General features: G+C 43.9%; 1 protein-coding gene across 4 annotated transcripts in view; it reads right to left on the bottom strand.

Moving 5' to 3' along the window:
- Positions 1-22,345, bottom strand: part of ATP10A (ATPase phospholipid transporting 10A (putative)) — a 192,894-nt gene that overhangs the window by 14,735 nt on the left and 155,814 nt on the right. For all 4 annotated transcript variants that reach the window (XM_055417670.2, XM_055417669.2, XM_088829724.1 and 1 more), the window contains 4 exons: positions 14,810-14,913; positions 14,606-14,732; positions 12,913-13,097; positions 836-1,145 (listed from right to left, as the gene is read on the bottom strand). In XM_055417670.2, the coding sequence (XP_055273645.1) occupies positions 836-1,145; positions 12,913-13,097; positions 14,606-14,732; positions 14,810-14,913 (726 nt within the window). The remainder of the gene's footprint in view (positions 1-835; positions 1,146-12,912; positions 13,098-14,605; positions 14,733-14,809; positions 14,914-22,345) is intronic.

Here is a 22,345-nt window from a genome sequence, read left to right as displayed (position 1 = left end):
GAGCCCAGGAGGCTTGCCAGGCCAGCAGTCTGCAAGAAAAAGCCACCATCAGACACACAGTTCTTAAGGAAATGATGCAAAATTCAGCAACTATTCAGAGATTAGGAGGAATGTTTTAAAATTAGATGCTCGTCTTGAAACAAAATCATCTTCCAGGTGGCTCAGATGGTAAAGAATCAGCCTACCAATGCAGGAGACCTGGGTTCGATGCCTGAGTGGGGAAGATTCCCTGGAGAAGGAAATGGCAACCCACTCCAGTACTCTTGCCTGGAGAATCCCATGGACAGAGGAGCCTGGCGGGCTACAGTCCATGGGGTCACAAAGAGTCGGACACAACTGAGTGACTAACACTTGAAACAAAGTTCAGCAGACAAGAAGCGATGGGAATTCCTATCACCATGGGTCTCGAAGCGTGATGAAGTTGGACCCCAGGCAGCTCATGGCCATCAGAAGCACCTACAAAGGGCCTTCTTCCTAAGTTGGCCGGGGGTCAGGCTTAGAGTGAAGGCCTCTGCGTAGGCCAAAGCTGCAGGACAGGACTCTCCTGTCTCCCTGGAGACAGTAAGAAGCTCTAACTTTTTAATTTGACACTGAATTACTGACTTCATAATACATAGCTATATCTGTTGCTAGTGTATTTTGTGGCTTTCAAATCCAAGCTTCATATTTGGAACAGACTGCCAATTTTATTGCACCAAGTGTTATTTTATAAATAGGAAAAAGAGCAAGAAAGCGTTTTCCCACCCTAGAATACAGTATGGAAGGGGCAGGAAATTCAAGATGCTTCGAGAGGAGGCAGCTGCACAGGAGGAGGTTATCTGGCCTGGATACTTGCCTATGGCCAGGGTCATGGCCTTGAGTTTGCTCCTGACCAGTTTCACCACCATGCTCTTCTGCAGTGGGGTTGAGCGACAGCAAAGGACAGACCGGCACTGCTTAGCGAGGAAGAGGAATTTGTCCTCCAGGTTCTTCTGGAGGGCGTAGGCCAGACTTCTCCCATCAATCACGAGGCTGGGGCCAGAGGCGGTGGCTTCGGAGTGTGGACAGAGCCGGGTGAAGCCCACACTGAGGCTGCCGGCGGTCCTCTGGGGGCTGCGGGACTGCATGTAGCGCAGGCACTGGTCCAGCAGGGCCTCGCACGCCTCCTGAAGTGGACAGAAGAAGAATGCACGGGTCACTCGTCCACATCACCCCAGTGACACATCTGAGACTCTCCCGGGACCCAGGCTGCAGTCCTGGCCCAGAAGGGCACCCTCCTGTACCTGGGAAGTCGGGGGAAGTGGTTGACTTTCAGCATGAAAGAGCCTGGGTGGGTTTAGGGTTCCTATAACATTCTGCTTGATTCCATTATACCGCATAGAGCTTAGCACAGAGCATCTTCACTTTGGGAGGCCTGGCCAGACTGTGGTGGAACTGCTGGCAGGTCAGGCTGTGGGAGCTTTCCAGGCACTTCCCCACAGTCCTCAGAGGCCCTTACTAAGAACTTCTTGTTTCCTAGTGAGCTACCAAGAAAAGCTTCTGCTGTGATTAGCTGCAAAAGAAGTGTAATCAGAGTCTCTTTAAGCTCTCCAGTTGACCAGGGGGAAAAAGGCATAATTTCTTGGGCTTTGAATTGACAGTGCCCTTCCACAGCTGTATCTTAGTCCCAGAAAGGATAGGGAAACTTCCTGGGGAGACTATAGGGCCAGGGCAGAGAGGCATGGGAGGGACAAGTGTTTCTAAGAATGAATACACTACAGGAACTCCACTGGTTCCTGCTCCTCCATGGACAGATAGAGAGCCCCAGGTTAGTGAGCAGCTTCCCACACAGCACTGTGGGAACCAGGTGTTTCCAATAAGCATTTACTGAGCACGTTTTATATTGAGGAAAGTGGGTGAGACGGAGAACAGAAGCCTGAAAAGATGCAGCGGTTGATTTTGGGTGATGGGCCAAGAAGCGGGACCCACACACAACCCCACGACCACAGCAAGTCACTGAGCAGAATGCGCCAGATATGGGGCAGGGGAAGCCTTGCTCTAGGGTGGGGCTGGGGGTGGCAGCGCCTGGGAAGACTTTACGGAGAAGGCGGGACGCCACTGCAGGACCGCTACAGACGCTCCGGTCCTAGCACAACGCGCCGGCAAGGCAGGACGGAACGGGCGGATCCTGCCCCCACCCTGGAAGCCTGCGGTGGCAGCCAGACAGAGTCACCGAGTGACGCTGAGGACTCAGAGGAAAGGCAGCGGTCAGGCTGGGGAAGGAGAGCGGCTCTCTAAGCACGCGGACGTCTAGACAGAAGCTGGAAGCGGGGCAAGAAAGCTCCAGTGAGAGCAGAAGGCCTCTACTTCTGGCTTGAAAACCAGAAAAGAGAACTTTCCATGCTCAGGGTAGATGAAGGAAACCCCATTTTTATTTACTTTTCTCGATTCTCTTGAACCCAGCACCAGGCGACTCTGCTCCACGGCAGCAGCAGGAACAGCCACGGTGGCAGGGCCGCCTGTCGCCGGGAACTCCGAGGGAGGCATCCCTCCTCTCAGACCAACTGTGGCCGCGACAGCAGTGGCTGGCCTCCTTCTGTCTGTCCGGCCACCACCTTGGCCCACGAAGTCAGTGCTGAGACACAAAGCAGATCAAGGCAACTCAAACACTCGCCTTTCAGCCAGAGGGAGTCCCAGAGAATCAGAATGTAGTGGAACATTGTTAGGAGTGGGGAGCTGGGCAAAAATAGGAGACAGATTCTAACAGCTTGGAAAAGGCTAAACAAAAGTGACACTGAACCCAATGCCCCAAGGCTGTTTGGAGCCTGCAGCCTGCCCCCAAGAGTACTGATTACCTGCCTTAAAAAAAATACACATTCTCCATAAAATTTAAACTGACTAGAGGGCCATTGCAGAAGATATTAAGAAGAGGTGGCAAGAATACACAGAAGAACTGTACAAAAAAGATCTTCACGACCAAGATAATCATGATGGCATGATCACTCACCTAGAGCCAGACATCTTGGAATGTGAAGTCAAGTGGGCCTTAGAAAGTATCACTACAAACAAAGCTAGTGGAAGTGATGGAATTCCAGTGGAGCTATTTCAAATCCTGAAAGATGATGCTGTGAAAGTGCTGTACTCAATATGCCAGCAAATTTGGAAAACTCAGCAGTGGCACAGGACTGGAAAAGGTCAGTCTTCATTCCAATCCCAAAGAAAGGGAATGCCAAAGAATGCTCAAACTACCGCACAATTGCACTCATCTCACACGCTAGTAAAGTCATGCTCAAAATTCTCCAAGCCAGGCTTCAGCAATATGTGAACCATAAAATTCCAGATGTTCAAGCAGGTTTTAGAAAAGGCAGAGGCAACAGAGATCAAACTGCCAACATCCGCTGGATCATGGAGAAAGCAAGAGAGTTCCAGAAAAACATCTACTTCTGCTTCATTGACTATGCCAAAGCCTTTGACTGTGTGGATCACAATAAACTGTGGAACATTCTGAAAGAGATGGGAATCCCAGACCACCTGACCTGCCTCTTGAGAAACCTGTATGCAGGTCAGAAAGCAACAGTTAGAACTGGACATGGAACAATAGACTGGTTCCAAATAGGAAAAGGAGTACGTCAAGGCTATATATTGTCACCTTGCTTATTTAACTTATATGCAGAGTACATCATGAGGAACGCTGGGCTGGAAGAAGCACCAGCTGGAATCAAGATTGCCGGGAAAAATGTCAATAACTTCAGATATGCAGATGACACCACCCTTATGGCAGAAAGTGAAGAGGAACTAAAAAGCCTCTTTATGAAAGTGAAAGAGGAGAGTGGAAATGTTGGCTTGAAGCTCAACATTCAGAAAACCATGGCATCTGATCCCATCACTTCATGGGAGATAGATGGAGAAACAGTGGAAACAGTGTCAGTTTTGGGGGCTCCAAAATCACTGTGGATGCTGATTGCAGCCATGAAATTAAAAGATGCTTACTCCTTGGAAGGAAAGTTATGACCAACCTGGACAGCATACTAAAAAGCAGAGACATTACTTTGCCAACCAAGGTCTGTCTAGTCAAAGCTATGGTTTTTTCCTGTCGTCATGTATGGATGTGAGAGTTGGACTGTGAAGAAAGCTGATCACTGAAGAATTGATGCTTTTGAACTGTGGTGCTGGAGAAGACTCTTGAGAGTCCCTTGGACTGCAAGGAGATCCAACCAGTCCATTCTAAAGGAGATCAATCCTGGGTGTTCATTGGAAGGACTGATGCTAAAGCTGAAACTCCAATACTTCGGCCACCTCATGTGACGAGTTGACTCACTGGAAAAGACTCTGATGCTGGGAGGGATTGGGGGCAAGAGGAGAAGGGGATGACAGAGAATGAGATGGTTGGATGGCATCACCGACTCGATGGACATGAGTTTGAGTGAACTCCTGGAGTTGGTGATGGACAGGCAGCCCTGGCGTGCTGTGATTCATGGGGTTGCAAAGAGTCGGACACGACTGAGTGACTGAACTGAACTGAGAGGGCCATTTGGGGCTTCCCTGATAGCTTAGTTGGTAAAGAATTTGCCTGCAATGCAGGAGATCCCTGCTCGATTCCTGGGTTAGGAAGATCCCCTGGAGAAGGGATAGGCTACCCACTCCAGTATTCTTGGGCTTCCCTTGTGGTTCAGCTGGTAAAGAATCTGCCTGCAATGCAGCAGACCCTGGTTTAATTACTGGGTTGGGAAGATCCCCTGGAGAAGGGAAAGGCTGCCCACTCCAGTAGCCTGGTCTGGAGAATGGGGTCGCAAAGAGTCGGACATGACTGAGTGACTGTCACTTTCACTTTCAGAGTGCCATTTAAAATACCCACAATGCAACTCCAAATTTATCAACAGATAAAGAGCTAGGAAATTCTCAGTGCTGTGGAAAAAGAAAATCTACCGAAGTCAATTCCAAGATGACACATATACTGGAATTATCTGAAAGAGACTGTGAAACAGTCATTAAAAAGTATTCCAAGAAGAAATAATTCTAGAAATGAATAGAAAGAAAGTCTCAGCAAAAAACGTAAGATATAAAGAAGAATTAAATAAAAATTTCAGAACCCCCAAAACACATTAATCAAAATGTAAAGCTCACGATGGTTTCCACTTATGTATCCATCATTGGATTACATAAATAATTTATGTAATTTCTCTGTGCGCAAGGAGGGGCATTACAACATCACATTGTGTAACTGTGAGCGATGCACAAGACTTTCTTCCAAAGAGGAAGGTGTGAAATGGGTGAAAAGAGTTAGCTTACGGTGGAAAAACCAGACAAAATCAACATCCACAGTAATACGCCATGTTGATAGAATATGCTCTTGACATGATGTGACGAAATGATGAAAATGACCTTTTGTTTGTGGTCTTCTTCCCCAAAGCTCATAACTTTAATCAAGAGAGAGACGTCAGATAATTTCCCATATAATACACTCTACAAAACATCTAACTGTTTCTATCCTCAAAACTGTCAAGGTCATCCAAAAGAAAGCCTGAAAAACTGTTGTAGTCAGTAAGAACCTGAGGAGACATGACAGCTAAATGTAATGTGGGTCCTGAATGAGATTCTGGAAAATAAAAAGGGTAATAAGATGAAGATTAAGACAATCTGAATATAGCACAGACTTTAGTAGCAACTGCATACCAATATCCACTTATTAATTACAAAGATGTTAATAGGCAAAATTAGGTATAGGTGAATTTAAAACCATTCTAAATAAAAAGTTTATTAAAAAAACCCACTGAGTGAGCTCAATGGCAGAATAGAAATAACAGAAGCAAAAGCCAGTGACCTAAAAGACAAGAGAAATTATCCAATTTGAACGAGAGAAAAAAAATTGAAAACTGAAGAGTGCCTGTGGGACCCTTGAGAAAATGTCAAAAGACATGTCATCAGTCTTCGAAAGGAAGAGGAGAAAGTGCACTGCAGAAAAAGTGTTTGATGAAATAATGGCTGAAAACCTGACAAATCTGCTGAGAGACATAGCCCCAAAGATTCAAGAAGCTCAGCAAATACCAGAGTATAAATCAAAAGAAATTCATGCCCAAACATATCATAAAGAAGTTGCCTAAAACTAAAGAAAAACACTGGAAAGCAGCCAGATAATGATTCATTAGCTATGATTCAAATGATTAAATGACTGCTGATTTCTCAACTAGGTACTGTGGGGAAATAAGACGTTCTATGATGAAGAAAAGCAGGAGCATTTGCCATCAGTGGACCTACTCTAAAAACAGATAAAGTTAGGGAGTTTGGGATAACCTTCTACACACTGCTGTATTTAAAATGGATAACCAAGAAGGACCTATTGCATAGCACACGGAACTCTGTGCAATGTTATGTGACAGCATGGATGGGAGGGGCATTTGGGGAGAATGGATGTGTGTATATGTATGCCTGAGTCCCTTTGTTGTTCACCTGAAACTATCACAACATTGTTTATTAATCAGCTGTACCCCAATACAAAATTAAAAAAATAGAAGGAAGTTCCCCCTAGGAAAGGGAATTGTGCCACAAGGAAACTTGAAACAATGGAAATGTAAGAAGAGCAGCAAAAATTGTAAATATAATTTAATTTAAGTAAATATAATCTAACTTAAGTAAATATAACGGACCATTCTTTTCCTCTTGATGTCTTTAAAATATGCTTTTAGACTGAAAGGAAAAAGTATATATCATCTGATGAGGATTTCACTATATGCAACTGTAATATATCAGATACCTACAACATTAGGGGGAAGAGTTGAGGGAAACATGTAGTGATAAGATTTCTTCATTCCACTGATTGGAATGAAGTAGATTGACAACTTACATATGCATAGTATAAGTCTAGTAAATAAACTAAAAAAGTTAAGTGATGTCAAAACATAAATGAAAATGGAATACTGAAAAAATGTTCAAATAGCTCAAAACAAGGTAGAAAAAGGAATGGAAAAATAAAAAACAGAATAATAAAACAAAAGATAGAATAGTAGACTTGAATCCAAACATATTGATAATTAGAATGTACGTAAATGATCTAAGCATACCAATTAAAAGGAATTGTCTGAATATATGAAAACATGACCTACTGTCCAAATGTAATGCCACACCACATTACATTCAGTTCAGTTCAGTTCAGTCGCTCAGTCGTGTCTGACTCTCTGCGACCCCATGAATCACAGCACGCCAGGCCTCCCTGTTCATCACCAACTCCCGGAGTACACTCAAACTCATGTCCACAGAGTCAGTGATGCCATCCAGCCATCTCATTCTCCGTTTCCCCTTCTCCTCCCACCCCCAACCTTTCCCAGCATCAGAGTCTTTTCCAGTGAGTCAACTCGTCGCATGAGGTGGCCAAAGTATTGCAGTTTCAGCTTTAGCATTACAATGCTTTATTTCAAATGTAATGCTACAAGTAGATTAAAAACTGAAGGATCAAACAAAGCATGCCATGCAAAAAGAAATCAAAATATATGGGGTGACTATTTGGGGCCAGGATAAATTATTTCAGGCTTTTCAGGTCATTCAATCTCTGCGACAATCTCTACTCAACACTGCCATTGTAGCATGAACACAGTCTAAGACTATAAATAAAAACACAGAGAAGGCTGTGTTCAGATACAACACCATAAAAACAGGTAGTAGGCGGGATTTGAGGCATAAGGCAGTTTTCCAATTCTTATTATAGAAGAAGTACCATCTCTCTACAGGAGCTAATTGATCCACCAGCCAACAACATTACAGAACATACATTCTTTCCACGTGCATATGAACATTCACCAAGAAAGACCATACCCTGGGTCATTAAAAAATGAATATAAAAGAATAAAAATTATAAAAAGCACATTCTACATAATGGAATATCACCCATCCATAAAAAGGAACACATCTGAGTCAGTTCTGATGAGGTGGATGAGCCTAGAACCTATTACACAGAGTGAAGTGAGTCAGATAGAGAAAGATAAATATCATATTCTAATGTACCTATACAGAATCTATAAAAACGGTTCTGAAGAATTTATTTACAGGGCAACAGTGGAGAAACAGATGTAGAGAATAGACTTATGGACATGGGGAGAGGGGAGGAGAGGGTGAGATGTATGGAAACAGTAACATGGAAACTTACACTACCATGTGTAAAACAGACTAGCAACGGGAATTTGCTGTATGGCTCAGGAAACTCAAACAGGGGCTCTGTATCAACCTAGAGGGGAGAGAGATGGGAGGGAGGCTCAAAAGGGAGGGGATATATGCATACTTATGGCTGATTTATGTTGAGGTTTGACAGAAAACAGCAAAATTCTGTAAAGCAATTATCCATCAATAAAAACATAACAAAAAAAAACTGAAAAAAAAGCATACGTCTATGGGGTCGCACAGAGTCGGACACGACTGAAGCGACTTAGCAGCAGCAGCAGCAGCATGACAAGAATGGACAGAAATCAACAGAATAGGTGTAAAATAGAAATCAATAACAGAAAGCCAATAGGAAAACTCCAAACACTTGGAAATTAAACAAAATCAGTTCAGTTCAATAGCTCAGATGTGTCCAACTCTTTGCGACCCCATGGACTGCAACACATCAGGCTTCCCTGTCCATCACCAACTCCCAGAACTTACTCAAACTCATGTCCATAGATTCAGTGATGCCATCCAACCATCTCTTCCTCTGTCATCCTCTTCTCCTCCTGCCTTCAATCTTTCCCAGCATCAGGGTCTTTTCCAGTGAGTCAGTTCTTCGCATCAGGTGGCCAAAGTATTGGAGTTTCAGCTTTAGCACCAGTCCTTCCAATGAACAGTCAGGACTGATCTCCCTTAGGATGGACTGATTGTATCTCCTTGCAGTCCAAGGGACTCTCAAGAGTTTTCTCCCACACCAGAGTTCAAAAGCATCAATTCTTTGGTGCTCAGTTTTCTTTACAGTCCAACTCTCACATCCATACATGACCGCTGGAAAGACCATAGCCTTGACTAGACAGACCTTTGTTGGCAAAGTAATATGCTTTGCTTTTTAATATGCTGTCTAGGTTTGTCATAGCTTTTCTTCCAAGGAAAAAGTGTCTTCTAATTTCATGGTTGCAGTCACCATCTACAGTGATTTTGGAGCCACAAAAATAACGTCTGCCACTGTTTCCATTGTTTCCGTATCTATTTACCATGAAGTGACGGAACTGGATGCCGTGATCTTAGTTTTCTGAATGTTAAGCTTTAAGCCAACTTTTTCACTCTCCTCTTTCACTTCTCTCTGCCATAAGGGTGGTGTCATCTGCATATCTGAGGTTATTGATAATTTTCCCAGAAAACTTGATTCCACCTTGTGCTTCATCCAGCCCAGCAATTCTCATGATGTACTCTGCATATAAGATAAATAAGCAGGGTGACAATATACAGCCTTGATGTACTCCTTCCCTGATTTGGGAACATTGCATTGTTCCATGTCCAGTTGCAACTGTTGCTTCTTGACCTGCATACAGATTTGTCAGGAGGCAGGTCAGGTGGCCTGGTATTCCCATCTCTTTCAGAAGTTTCCACAGTTTGCTGTGATCCACACAGTCAAATGCTTTGGCATAGTCAATAAAGCAAAAGTAGATATCTTTCTGGAATTCTCTTGCTTTTTCAATGATCCAATGGATGTTAGCAATTTGATCTCTGGTTCCTCTGCCTTTTCTAAATCCAGCTTGAACATACGGAAGTTCTTGGTTCATGTACTAGCTTGGAGAATTTTGAGCATTACTTTGCTAGCATGTGAGAAGAGTACAATTGTGCAGTAGTTTGAGCATTCTTTGGCATTGCCTTTCTTTGGGATTGGAATGAAAACAGACCTTTTCCAGTCCTGTGGCCACTGCTGAGTTTTCCAGATTTGCTCACATTTTGAGTGAAGCACTTTCACAGCAAAATCTTTTAGGATTTGAAATAGCTCAACTGGAATTCCATCCCCTCCACTAGCTTTGTTCGCAATGATGTTTCCTAAGGCCCACTTGACTTTGCATTCCAGGATGTCTGGCTCCAGGTGAGTGATCACACCACTGTGGTTAACTGGGTCATGAAGATACTTTTTGTAGAGTTCTTCTGTGTATTCTTGACACCTCTTCTTAATATCTCTGCTTCCATTAGATCTGTACCATTTCTGTCCTTTATTATGCCCACCTTTGCATGAAACGTTCCCTTGGTATCTCTGATTTTCTTGCAGAGATCTCTAGTCTTTCCCAGTCTGTTGTTTTCCTCTATTTCTTTGCACTGATCACTAAAGAAGACTTTCTTATCTCTTCTTGCTATTCTTTGGAACTCTGCATTCCAGTGGGTATATCTTTCCTTTTCTCCCTTGTCTTTAGCTTCTCTTCTTTTCTCAGCTATTTGCATGGCCTCTTCAGACAACCATTTTGCCTTTTTGCAATTTTTTTTTTTTCTAGGGGATGGTCTTGATCTCCTGTATAATGTCACGAACCTCTTTCCATAGTTCTTCAGGCACTCTATCAGATGTAATCCCTTGAAACTATTTGTCACTTCCATTATACAATTGTAAGGGATTCGATTTAGGTCATTCCTGAATGGTCCAGGGTTTTCCCTACTTTCTTCAATTTAAGTATGAATTTGGCAATAAGGAGTTCATGATCTGAGTCACAGTCAGCTCCCGGTCTTGTTTTTTCTGACTGTATAGAGCTTCTCCATCTTTAGTTGCAAAGAATATAATCAATCTGATTTCAGTATTGACCATCTGGTGATGTCCATGTGTAAAGTCTACTCTTGTGTTGTTGGAAGGTGTTTGCTATGACAACTGCATTTTCTTGGTAAAACTCTTGTTAGTTTTTGACTGGCTTCATTCTGTATTCCAAGGCCAAATTTGCCTGTTACTCCAGGTAGCTCTTGACTTCCTATTTTTGCATTCCAGTCCCCTATAATAAAAGGACATATTTTTTTAGGTGTTAGTTCTAGAAGGTCTTGTAGGTCTTCATAGAACTGTTCAACTTCAGCTTCTTCAGCATTAGTGGTTGGGGCATAGGCTTGGATCACGGTGATATCGAATGGTTTGCCTTGGAAATGAACAGAATTCATTCTGTATTTTTGAGACTGTATCCAAGTACAGCATTTCGGACTCTTTTGTTAACTATGAGGGCTATTCCATTTCTTCTAAGGGATTCTTGCCCACAGTAGTAGATATAATGGTCATCTGAGTTAAATTCACCCATTACAGTCCATTTTAGTTCACTAACTCCTAAATTGTCGATGTTCACTCTTGCCATCTCCTGTTTGACCACTTCCAATTTCATGGACCTAACATTCCAGATTCATGGGGTCGCAAAGAGTCAGACATGACTGAGCGACTGAACTGAACATTCCAGATTCCTATGCAATATTGCTCTTTATAGCATTGGACTTTACTTCCATCACGAGTCATTCACAATTGGGTATTGTTTTTGCTTTGGCTCTGTCTCTTCATTCTTTCTCGAGTTATTTCTCCACTGATCTCCAGTAGCATATCAGGCACCTACAGACCTGGGGAGTTGATCTTTCAGTGTCCTATCTTTTTGCCTTTTCATACGGTTCATTGGGTTCTCAACGCAAGAATACTGAAGTGGTTTGCCATTTCCTTCTCCAGTGGACCACGTTTTGTCAGAACTCTTCACCATGACCTGTGCATCTTGAATGGCCCTACATAGTGTTCTCATTGTTTCGTTGAGTTAGACAAGGCTTCAGTTCAGTTCAGTTGCTTAGTCGTGTCCGACTCTTTGTGACCCCATGAATCACAGACAAGACTTGGTTAGTTTTAATAGATTGGTTAATCAGATTGGTTAGTTTTCTGTGATTTTGGCTTTCATTCTGTCTGCCCTCTGATGGAGAAGGATAAGAGGCTTATGGAAGGTTCCTGATGGGAGAGACTGACTGAGGGGGAAACTGGGTCTTGTTGTGATGGGCAGGGCCGTGCTCAGTAAATCTTTAATCCAGTTTTCTGTTGATGGGGGCACTGAGTGCAGCAGTGCACTCAGGTAGCCATTATCTTTCATCACCTCCACCAGAGTTTGGCCTCAGGTCAAACAACAGGGAGGGAACACGGCCCCACACTCATCAACAGAAAACTGAATCAAAGATTAAACAAAATACTGCCTATTTTAAGATTTATTTAAAAACTCACAAGACAGCATGGTATTGAAGAAGGGATAGATACAGGTATAGAACATAATAGAAATTTAAAAATAGACACACAACAAATAGGAGCAATTGATTTTCAACAAAGGTGTAAAATCAATTTAGTGGAGAAAAGACAAACTGTCCACAAACAGTTCCCACATGCAGAAAAACACAGTTTGATGTAAACCTCATACATTACACAAAATTCTACACAAAACAGATTGTGTCTAAAGCTGAGATGCTACACTATAAACCTTTTAGGAGAAAACAAAGGTGAAAACTCTGTGATAAAGCACATCTTAAGTGTGACACCTACATGATCCATAAACGCTGGACTTCCTCATCCCCTGGAGGAGATGTTCCAAGGAAGAGTCACTCTGGAAGAGCCTGTGGGAAGAGACCCACCCTCTACATGGGGGGATTTCAGTCAACAGAGGTGAGGAATGAAAACCCAAATGCGCTGGGGCATTAATGAGATGACACGTGCTGTGCTGTCTTGGAATGCCAATGCTGAATGGACAGCTACCCTCGCTCCATGAGAGCTCATGAGACAGTCTGATACTGCTGGCTGCACAGTAGTTCAGGAAAAAGCTGGTTGAACCCTGCATTATAAAGCTCAGATGTGTTCCTGAGAAGCCCCAGCAAATCCCACATCTTCCAAGACAATAAGAAAGACAATACAGGTACAAACAGAGGCGATGAACAAAGGCCCACCTCACAGCAAGTGCCAGAAATGGAAGGCATTCCTTCCTGCTCCTTTCTGGGGCCGGGGGATGTGGGGTTGCCTCGAAATCAGGCTCCCTAACATCCACCTACCTGGGATTCGGCATTCAGGGTGATGACTTCCTCGTCATGGTCCAGAAGTTTGCAGGCATGAGCGATGTTAACGGCCGTTTCCTGTTTGTCGCCGGTGAGAACCCAAATCTGCAGACCTGCATGACGCAGTTTAGCAATGGTTTCAGGGACTCCATCCTGCAGGCGGTCTTCAATCCCGGTGGCACCTGCTCAAAGGTACCAGTGTAGGTGAGGCCCTGCTTCCGGGTCCCTGCCCTGACCAGCATGAATACTACACTCCAGCTCAGCAGAGGTGCTGGCCCCGCCCTGCAGACTGGACCCTGCTGAGGTCCATCTTCTCTGGAAGCACTGGGGTGATTCCTCATTCAGGATATGGGGGTACCTTCACCAGCTCTCAAATCCATACAATAGGGACAGCTGGGAGCACTAGACATTGATTCTCTGGACATTTAACAGAACACCTCCAAGGCTTCCTAACATGCAGTGAACTTTTAACTTTACAGATAGCTTGGAAATAAAGCTTGCGGGGAGATGGTGAGAATAACCATACCCCGAGGGATGAAAAGTTTTCAAGCTTATCCATCCTGCAGAAAAATTCTGGTCAATGAGACCACAGTGATGGCTCTCAACAGTGTTTTCCATTAGCTGTTGAAACAGACCACAGAGGCCCATTATTTCTTGAAAGCAACATTATCCTGAATATGCTTTTCCCACAAACATAAAAATTAAGGAGCAGATTTTTCCCACGAAAGTCTCAGTATGTTAGGAAAAATACACCACTTAGTGCAGAAAAGTGTCCTGTAGGCCAGGCTGCTTTTCCTGTTTCCAGCTTGCTGAGACGGTCACCATCTCTCTTTGGAAGCGCAGCACTGCCCGAGGCCTCCTTTCAGCCTTGCCTCTCTCTTTCGTGCATGCTGTTCCCTGCGCTGGGATGTGCCATGGACGAAAATGTTCGTGTCCCTCCTAAAAGTCCATAGGCTGATGCCCTAATCCCCAGGGTAACGGCATTAGCAGGTGGGGCCTTTGGGAGGAAATTAGGTCATGAGTGAGCCCTCGTGAGTGGGATTAGTGCCTTTATATTAAAAGACATGAGAGCGTTGACTTTTATGAAAAAAAGGCAGCCCTGTCTGAGTCCAACAGTTTCTGATTGTTTCTGGGACGGAGGGACCATTTTAAGTATCAGTTGTTGAGAAACCTTGCTTCTTATCTCTATTTTTGGTGGGAAAGCAGGGTTTTAGGGGAGAGAAGTCTGACATGGTGCCCAGCAGGGTGGCACAGGGAATGACCCAAAAACTGACCAGAGAGGAAAATGTTCAATGGAGCATAGCCCCCCCGGGGGGTGGGCTCGTGTCAGACCAGCTGTTTTGTTGTTTAGTCACTAAGTCATGTCTGACTCTGTTGCAACCCTCTGGACTGTAGCCTGCCAGGCTCCTCTGTCCATGGGATTTCCCAGGCAAGAATACTGGAGTGGGCTGTCACTTCCTTCTCCAGGGGATCTTCTAGACCCACGGATCCAACCTGGGTCTGCTGCATTGCAGGTGGATTCTTTATTGCTGGGTCACAAGGGAAGCCCAGTGTCAGATCAGCGGGGTACTTAATGAAGACCAGTGTGTGCAGAGCTGCTGCGGACTAGAGCCAGGGTACCTCTCTGCCCGGGATGCTGCCAACTCCACCCCACCCTACAGGACACCAGCCGGCTTGAGAACATAATTACCCAACAAATGCAGATTTGTCTCCAGGTGAATGGCGGACTGAAAGAGGAGCTCCTCCCGGTTGTCCAGGGCAGATTCTGCTTCCAAGTGGCTCTGCAGCCAACAGGCATACTCTTCCTTACTCAGAACCTGGGTGAGACCCTCTGATGAGTGCATGGGCCATGCCCCGCTGCTGGCTCTGCCCCTCCGTGGAGCTGCCTACTCACCCTCTTGGCAATGCACAAGGTGCGCAGGCCCTCCACCGCATACAAGTTGAGGTAATTCTGGGTCTTGCTGCGGATCTTCATTTGATGCCTTCCTCTGGCATCATCTAAGTCGGAAATGGGAGAAGAAAAAAAAAAATGAGTAAGTAAGAACAACAGAGCCCTGTGGAATGCCCTGGTTCCCTCAGATGCCGGGTCTGCTGAAACTCGTCTGCAGTGACAGTCATTGCTGAGGTTTCCGCAGCTGAGAGCTCAGCACCATCAGGGTCTAGTTGGGAACTCTTCCCATCCAGGGAGAGAAAAGAGCTGCATTTTCAAGTCTGCATGGCAGCCCACTCCAGTATTCTTGCCTGGAGAATTCCACAAACAGAGGAGACTGGTGGGCTACTATCCAGGGAGTCGCAAAGAGTCGGACACGACTGAGCGACTAATACAACAACACCACAAAGGAACCATGCTCAGAGGGACAGCAAGTAGAAAGCTGGTTGCTAGGGGCTGGGAGAAGAGGAGAGGAAGGAGCTATACAGAGCTTCAGCTTTGCAAGATGAAAATTCCTGGAGATCTGCTGCACACCAATGTGAATATACTCAACACTACTGAACCGTACACTCAAAACTAAGATGGTATACTAATGTTATGTTGCTTTTTTTAACCATAATTTTGAAAAAGGTATGAAAGCAGCTATCAGCTGGTAAGAGATTTGCAAACATTCACCCTTCCCTGTTTTCTGTAGATCCAGGTGCAGAACAGACCTGGATTTTATTATCAGACTGCAGAAGTGCTAACCCTGAGCTTCACCACTGTGGAATCCACGGCAAAGTGACACACACCTTCTTAACTCCAATGTGTTCTTGGGTTAATAGTTGTTAGTGAGAAGTCAGAAGACGCTTTAGATTTTGCATGATAAAAGTATGAGTGTGTTTCGGAGTCAGTGGCCCTCCCCATTCTGTCTCACTGTAGCTGGCTGCAACTGGAATGCTGGCCAGAATTTTGTTCCAATTAATTAGGTAGGAATGTCACAGGAGTAACCTTTCATTATGATTTACCCCAACAACCTCCAGTAAGAGGTGCCCAGAAAACATGTGCACCACTAGATTTAGCAAGCCTCTGTTTACCACTTGTCAACAGCACACACCTTCAATATAAAACTCAAAGTTAGATGTTATTTTAAAAAGAACCTCGTCAGACTTCTGGTTCAAGATGGCAAAGTAGAAGGATGTGTGCTCATCTCCTCCTGTGAGAGCAGCCAAATTGCAACTAGCTGTTGAACAACCATTGACAGGAGGATGCTGGAACCCGCTAAAAAAAGATACCCCACATCCAAAGATAAAGAGGAAGCTGCAGTGAGACGGGAGGAGGGGCACAATCACAATCAAATCAAATCCCATACCTGCTGGGTGGGTGACCCACAAACTAGAGAACAATAATATCACAGAAGTTCTCTCACTGCTATGAAGGCTCTGAACCCCACATCAGGTTTCCCAGCCTGGGGATCTGACAAAGGGACTGGGGATCCCCATGGAATCTGACCTTGGAGGCCAGTGGGATTTGACTATAGGACTTGCACAGGACTGGGGGAAACAGAGACTCCAGTCTTAGAGGGCCCAAACAAAATCTTCCTTGCCCCAAGACACAGGGGAATGGAGCAGTGAACCCAAAGGGGACTGAACCAAAACTACCTGCTAGTGTTGGAGGGTCTCCTCTGGAGGCATGAGTCCGCAGGGGCTCCCCACAGGGCTGGAGGCACTCGCAGCATCAGGCCAGGAAGGGCCCCCTTGGCGTAAACCTGCTTGGAGTTCTCCATTAACCCTACCATGGAGCCTGTAAAGCTGAGGGCTGGGTAACCTCAGGCCAAACAACTACCAGGGAGGGAGTGAAACCCCACCCACCAGCAGATAATTGGATTACAGCTTAGAGCAAGGCCTTGCCCACCAGACCAAGACCCAGATTTTCCCACCACCAGTCCCTCCCATCAGGAAGCTCACACAAGCCTCAGCCTCCTCCATCAGAGGGCAGAGAGAAGAAGCAAGAAGGACCACAGTAACTGAAACAAAAACCACATTACAGAAAGTTAATCAGCATGAAAAAGCAGAACGTTATGTCCCAGATGAAGGGACAAGATAAAACCCCAGAAAAACAACTAAATGAAGTGGAGACAGGCAACCGTGCAGAAAAGGAATTCAGAGTAATGATAGTGAAGATGATGCAGGATCTCGGGAAAACAATGGAGGCAAAGATTGAGCAGATGGAAGAAATGTTTACCAAATACCTAGAAGAACTAAAGAACAAACAAACAGGGATGAATAATATGCTAGAAGGAATCAAGAGCAGAATAACTGAGGCAGAAGAATGAAAAAATGACCTGGAGGACAGAATGGTGGAAATCACTGCCACAGAACAGAATATAGAAAAAAGAATGAAAAAAAAATGTAGACAGCTTAAGAGACCTCTGGGACAGCATTAAATGCGCCAACATTTGCAGTATAGGGGTCCCAGTAGGAGAAGAGAAAAAGAACCTGAGAAAATACTTGAAGAGGTAATAGCTGAAAACGTCCCTAACTTGGGAAAGGAAACAGTCAGCCAAGTCCAGGAAGCATAGAGTCCCAGGCAGGATGAACCCAAGGACGAACACACCGAGACACACAATAATCAAACTGACAAAAATTAAAGACAAACACAAAATATTACATGCAATAGGGGAGAAATGACAAATAACATACAAGGGAACTCCCATCAAGATACCAGCTGATTTCTGAACAGAAACTCCACAAGCCAGAAGGGAATGGCTCGATATATTTAAAGTGATGAAAGGGAAGAACCTACAACCAAGTATACTCTACCCAGCAAGACTCTTGTTCAGATTGGATGAAGAAACTGAAAACTTTCCAGACAAGCAAAAGTTAAAGAAAATTTAGCACCAGCTTTATAACAAATGCTAAAGGAACTTCTCTAGGCAGGAAACACAAGACATGGAAAAGACCTACACAAATAAACCCCAAACAATGAAGAAAATGCTAATAAGATCATACATATTAAATTATTACATAAAATAAAATAAAATTATCTTAAATTTAAATGGATTAAATGTACCAACCAAAAGACACAGGCTGGCTGGGCAGTTGAAAACTTGTATGTACATGCATGCACTTATCACATCACTCTGTTTGATCCCCCAAACTGTATATAATTATTTTATATTGTTAAGTTAATCATTTCAATAAATATATATATTAAGAAAAAATTAAAATAAAATAAAATTTTTTTGTCTGGCTATTGATTGCGATAACTGATAAACATCTTTCACTACTGTGATCAAGTAACTATCTCACTTAACACCAGTGTATCATAACTGGGCAACAGAAAAATAATAGAACTCTATATCACCAAAACTATCATTTAATAGAAAAACCTGTAATCACTTTTTAAAATCCAGATGCATATCAGAATTACCTGGAAAATTTTCAAAAAATACAAATGGTCAGGTATTGCTTTTTTTTTCCTCCAGAGCTCTAGATACTTTTCCAGTGAGCAGTCATGTTTAAAAACAACTTGGCTATATGATGATATTTTACTTTTATCCAGTTTGTTTTACTTTTTCTATTTCACATTCAGTGCCCCCATTTCATTTAGTTTACGTTTTCCAATTTCTCCATCTCTTCTTTTTGTGTGTTGTTTTCAAGCCTTTATCAAGCATAGTAGAAAAGCTTTTGTATACATATATATAAATAATATGTATAATATACATATTTTAGAAAACTTCACATTTTTTGCCCAACTAAAAAATGTACAACATTTTGATTCCACTTGTTTGACTTAGTATGAATAGAATGATAGATTTCTAATTTAAAAAAATAGATATGCAACAAGCAACAAAGGTTTACTCTATAGCACAGGGAACTATAGTCAATATCTTATAATAACCTATAATGGAAAATGATTTCAAAAATAATATATGTGTATATGTATAACCGAATCACCTTGCTGTGCACTTGAAATGCTGTAATTCAACTATATTTCAATAAATATATATTAAGAAAAAATTAAAATAAAAAAATAAGAAACTCATCATAGTTTTGGCTATTTTTAATATCACATGTTGAAATGAGAATTTCACATAACAAAACCTCATAAAGAGTAATCAATTTATAACATAGAAAAAAATTTTATCATCCTAAAAACACAATGTGTTTACTTATATACGGAAATCCTTTTGAATTTCAGAAAGTCAGACGTAAACATAAAGCCTTGATCATATAGAAAGCATATGCAGAACATTTTAAAGAAAATGCTTTAAGTGTCTAGAACTTAAAATTCTTTCATGATCTATTTACAGAAATATTTTTCTGTAAAATACTAGTAATATGATAGTCTATGGTTTACAGTATTATTTTGCAGTGTTTGTACACTGATTCATAGAATACAATAATATTTTCCACAATGAAAAATATTATTTGACTTGCCTTTCAAACTATCTGAACTTTATTTTGTTTCATTAGTTGAGGATCTGTGCAAGGTAGATCAACATAAATGTCTTGTGCTGTAATAATGAGAGAAACTTGTCATATAAGTAAAACCAAGATAATTCTACATACTCTGAGGGATCCATGCCATGGGTGCCTTGCTTGTAAATATGTGGAATGTTTCTAACTGCCTATAAGCTTGTGTTCAAACTCAATACTGCATTTACTAGTACATTTGTTTCATTAGTAGGCTAGTTACCTGATCTCTAAGATAATGTTGGATGAATACACTTAACAGTACAGGAAAAAAAAAAAAAAAACTAAGAAATCTAGGACTTCCCTGGCAGTCTGGTGGTTGAGAATCTGCCTGCCTGGGGAAAGCTGACTGCAAGCCCAGTCAGCTCTCTGAAACAGGACCTGGGAGAAACACTCTTAACCTTCTAGGTCTGTGCTGTCCATGGAGAAGACAGTCCCCTTAACAGACCAAAGACTGGTCCCTTGGGGGGCGGAAATCATATTACAAATAAAGCATAGATATGTGTATGGTACATAAATAAATATATAGCATATCCATGGCATTAAAATGCCATGGAGGAATAGTTAGAAAAAAAAAATCTAAAAAGACTCCTTAAAGGGGCAATAATGAAAAAAGAGTGAAAAAGGGAAATCTCTGCCCTACATTGCTTTGCTTAGGAATATAAATTTCCTGGAAAGATGACATTGAATGCCATGTTAAGTTTGAATAGCTCCTGTTATTTACTCCTGTAAACTCCATGTACTCCTGTTATTGTGAGAGTATTATTCCAGATAAGACACATCTAACCGAGAGACTCTGGAATTAACACTAACAAAGTACCTGAGATGTCCAAGGGGCGAGGGGAAGCTTGCACACCAGGGAAGGAGCAGGGAGCAGGGGCTGTGATGCTGCTGTTAGCTACAGCAGTCCAAACAAAACTAGAGTGAGAGAAGGCAGGGTGGCACTGGGGACCCAGGATGCCCTGGACGGGGGTGAGGTCACATACCACATGGACACGTTTCTGTGCAAGCTGAGGGTCCCCCAGCCCAGCAGGGAGAAGTGGTGACTGCCGCACCTCGCCCATCCCTCCGCCTCTACACCTGCCCTTGGAGGAGGGTGGAGTCACACAACGTCTCCATACACAGTGACACCTGGACTGAACCTCAGGTAAGTGAATCTTAGGGAAGGGATCCAGCTTATACTTTATACCTGGAACATACCAGGCACTGTGCTGGAGCCTGGACAGGGGTTCCTGGGAGGTCAGCATCCTGGTTTCCTTTGTACAGATGGGAAAAGAGGCACAGGGAGAGTGACATGTCCAGGGTCACCCTAGCCCATAATGTAGACTTGGGATTTCAACAGAGATCTACAGGTAATGGGTGGGTGGAGTCCCTGCTTGCCACCCGATCCCACACGAGGTACTGCCGGGGCAGGTGAGGTGCAGCCACATCCTGCGAATATGGCACAGTGCCCATCCACAGTCAGCTGAGCCTCCGTGTGCCTTTTATGTAAAAGTGTTGTGAGCTCTCTGAAGAAGGTATTGGACACTCATGTGCCCCCTCACTTTATCACCCGCACAACGTGGAGCAGCCTGGCCACACACAGGACTGCGCTGCTCCGTACCCCACCCATCCCACCCCCACAGCGAAAGCCGAACGATTTACGCACAATGTCAAGGCGTCACACCTCAGAGCCATCCCTTTTCCTGAAAAACCACTGGGGGCTCTGAACATCCTGAATCTTAAATTGCCTGGCATCTGTATGTAGCTATGACCTATCCAAACCTATGCAAAGGGCACGCTGCTTGGAAATTCCCAGAGGAAGGCAGAGATCCACAGAAACTGCTTATTTTTCAGGTGCCCCCTTCAATGTCATGGTTTGGGCACCACCATGCTTTGACCTGTTCGCTCCATAGTGCAATGGATGGATGGCTCTGTTCCTCATCTGTGGTTAATTACTCCCAGAGATCCACAGGAGGACGCTGTGCAAACAGGAGAGCTACGCTGGGGCTGCAGGACCACGTGGAGAGGCCTGGGAAGCTCCCCCATGGGCACATGGGCTCTCTTCACCCCCGATCTTGCAGCTGACTCTGAGTGACAGAAGTTTTGTTTGTGCTTTGTCAACAAATTCGAGGCATTCTACTCATTGCTATCGTGCCCTTGTGTACCTCAGCCCTCAGGCTCCCTGCCCTCTCTCTGGGGCTGGGGGTGAGCCTCTCCTCCCATCCCACTCCATCCTGCTTGCTAGAGCTGGGCTAGGTTTTTGTCTTATCCATCACCCACTGAACGTGGTAAAGTCTGAAACACAGGGTTCATTAAACTGTCTTTAATACAAGGCTGCCTGATAGGACAAAAGTAGCATTTTTGCAGTAGAATAAAATCTGCTCAGATAATTGCCATACCTGTTTTCCTTTTGCATGACTGAAAAATCAAATTTCAAAATGAAAGAGGCTCCCATAATTCAAAATCAGCCTGTAAATTGAATTCTAAGTCCACCCTAAGCAGAAAGACCGTAGAGTTGGGAAAGCAAAACCCTGCCATGGAGTAAGGTCATTCCCAGACAGACCATTCAAACAGCTTTCAGAGACACATCTGCAATTCGCTCAGCTGTCTTTGGGAGGCAACAGATCCTTGACAGGAAAATGGATTTCCCATCCTGTGCACTTTCCCTTAATTGGAAACAGAGTCTGGTCCTGAGGCACTGAGATCAAGGCAAGAGGACCACGGGAAGCAAAGTGGTATCCCCTAGCTCTGTTCCCGAGCCCAGAAGGGCACATCCAGCAGACGGAGTTTCACACAGTGGGTACCCAGAGCTGTTTCCAGGATACAGCAGAGAGGCAGGCTGTGGTCCCTCTCCCATCTGCCATCTACCCTGCTCCTCTCCCCTGGAGGTCAGATATGCCCTTGTTTCTCCTCTGGCACAGAGAAAGGCGTGACCAGGTTTACTAGTGGGGCCCTGGGTCCTCTCTCTCCCAAGTCCCAGAAGCTTATTTTTCAGGTGCTCCCTTCAATGTCATGGATTGGGCACCACCATGCTTTGCCCGGTTCGCTCCATGGTGCAATG

This window comes from Moschus berezovskii, chromosome 21, assembly GCF_049115385.1.
Source record: "Moschus berezovskii isolate FMDL1 chromosome 21, NW_MosBer_1.0, whole genome shotgun sequence".
NCBI classification, from domain to species: Eukaryota; Metazoa; Chordata; class Mammalia; order Artiodactyla; family Moschidae; genus Moschus; species Moschus berezovskii.
This window is presented reverse-complemented; position numbering and strand designations above follow the sequence as displayed.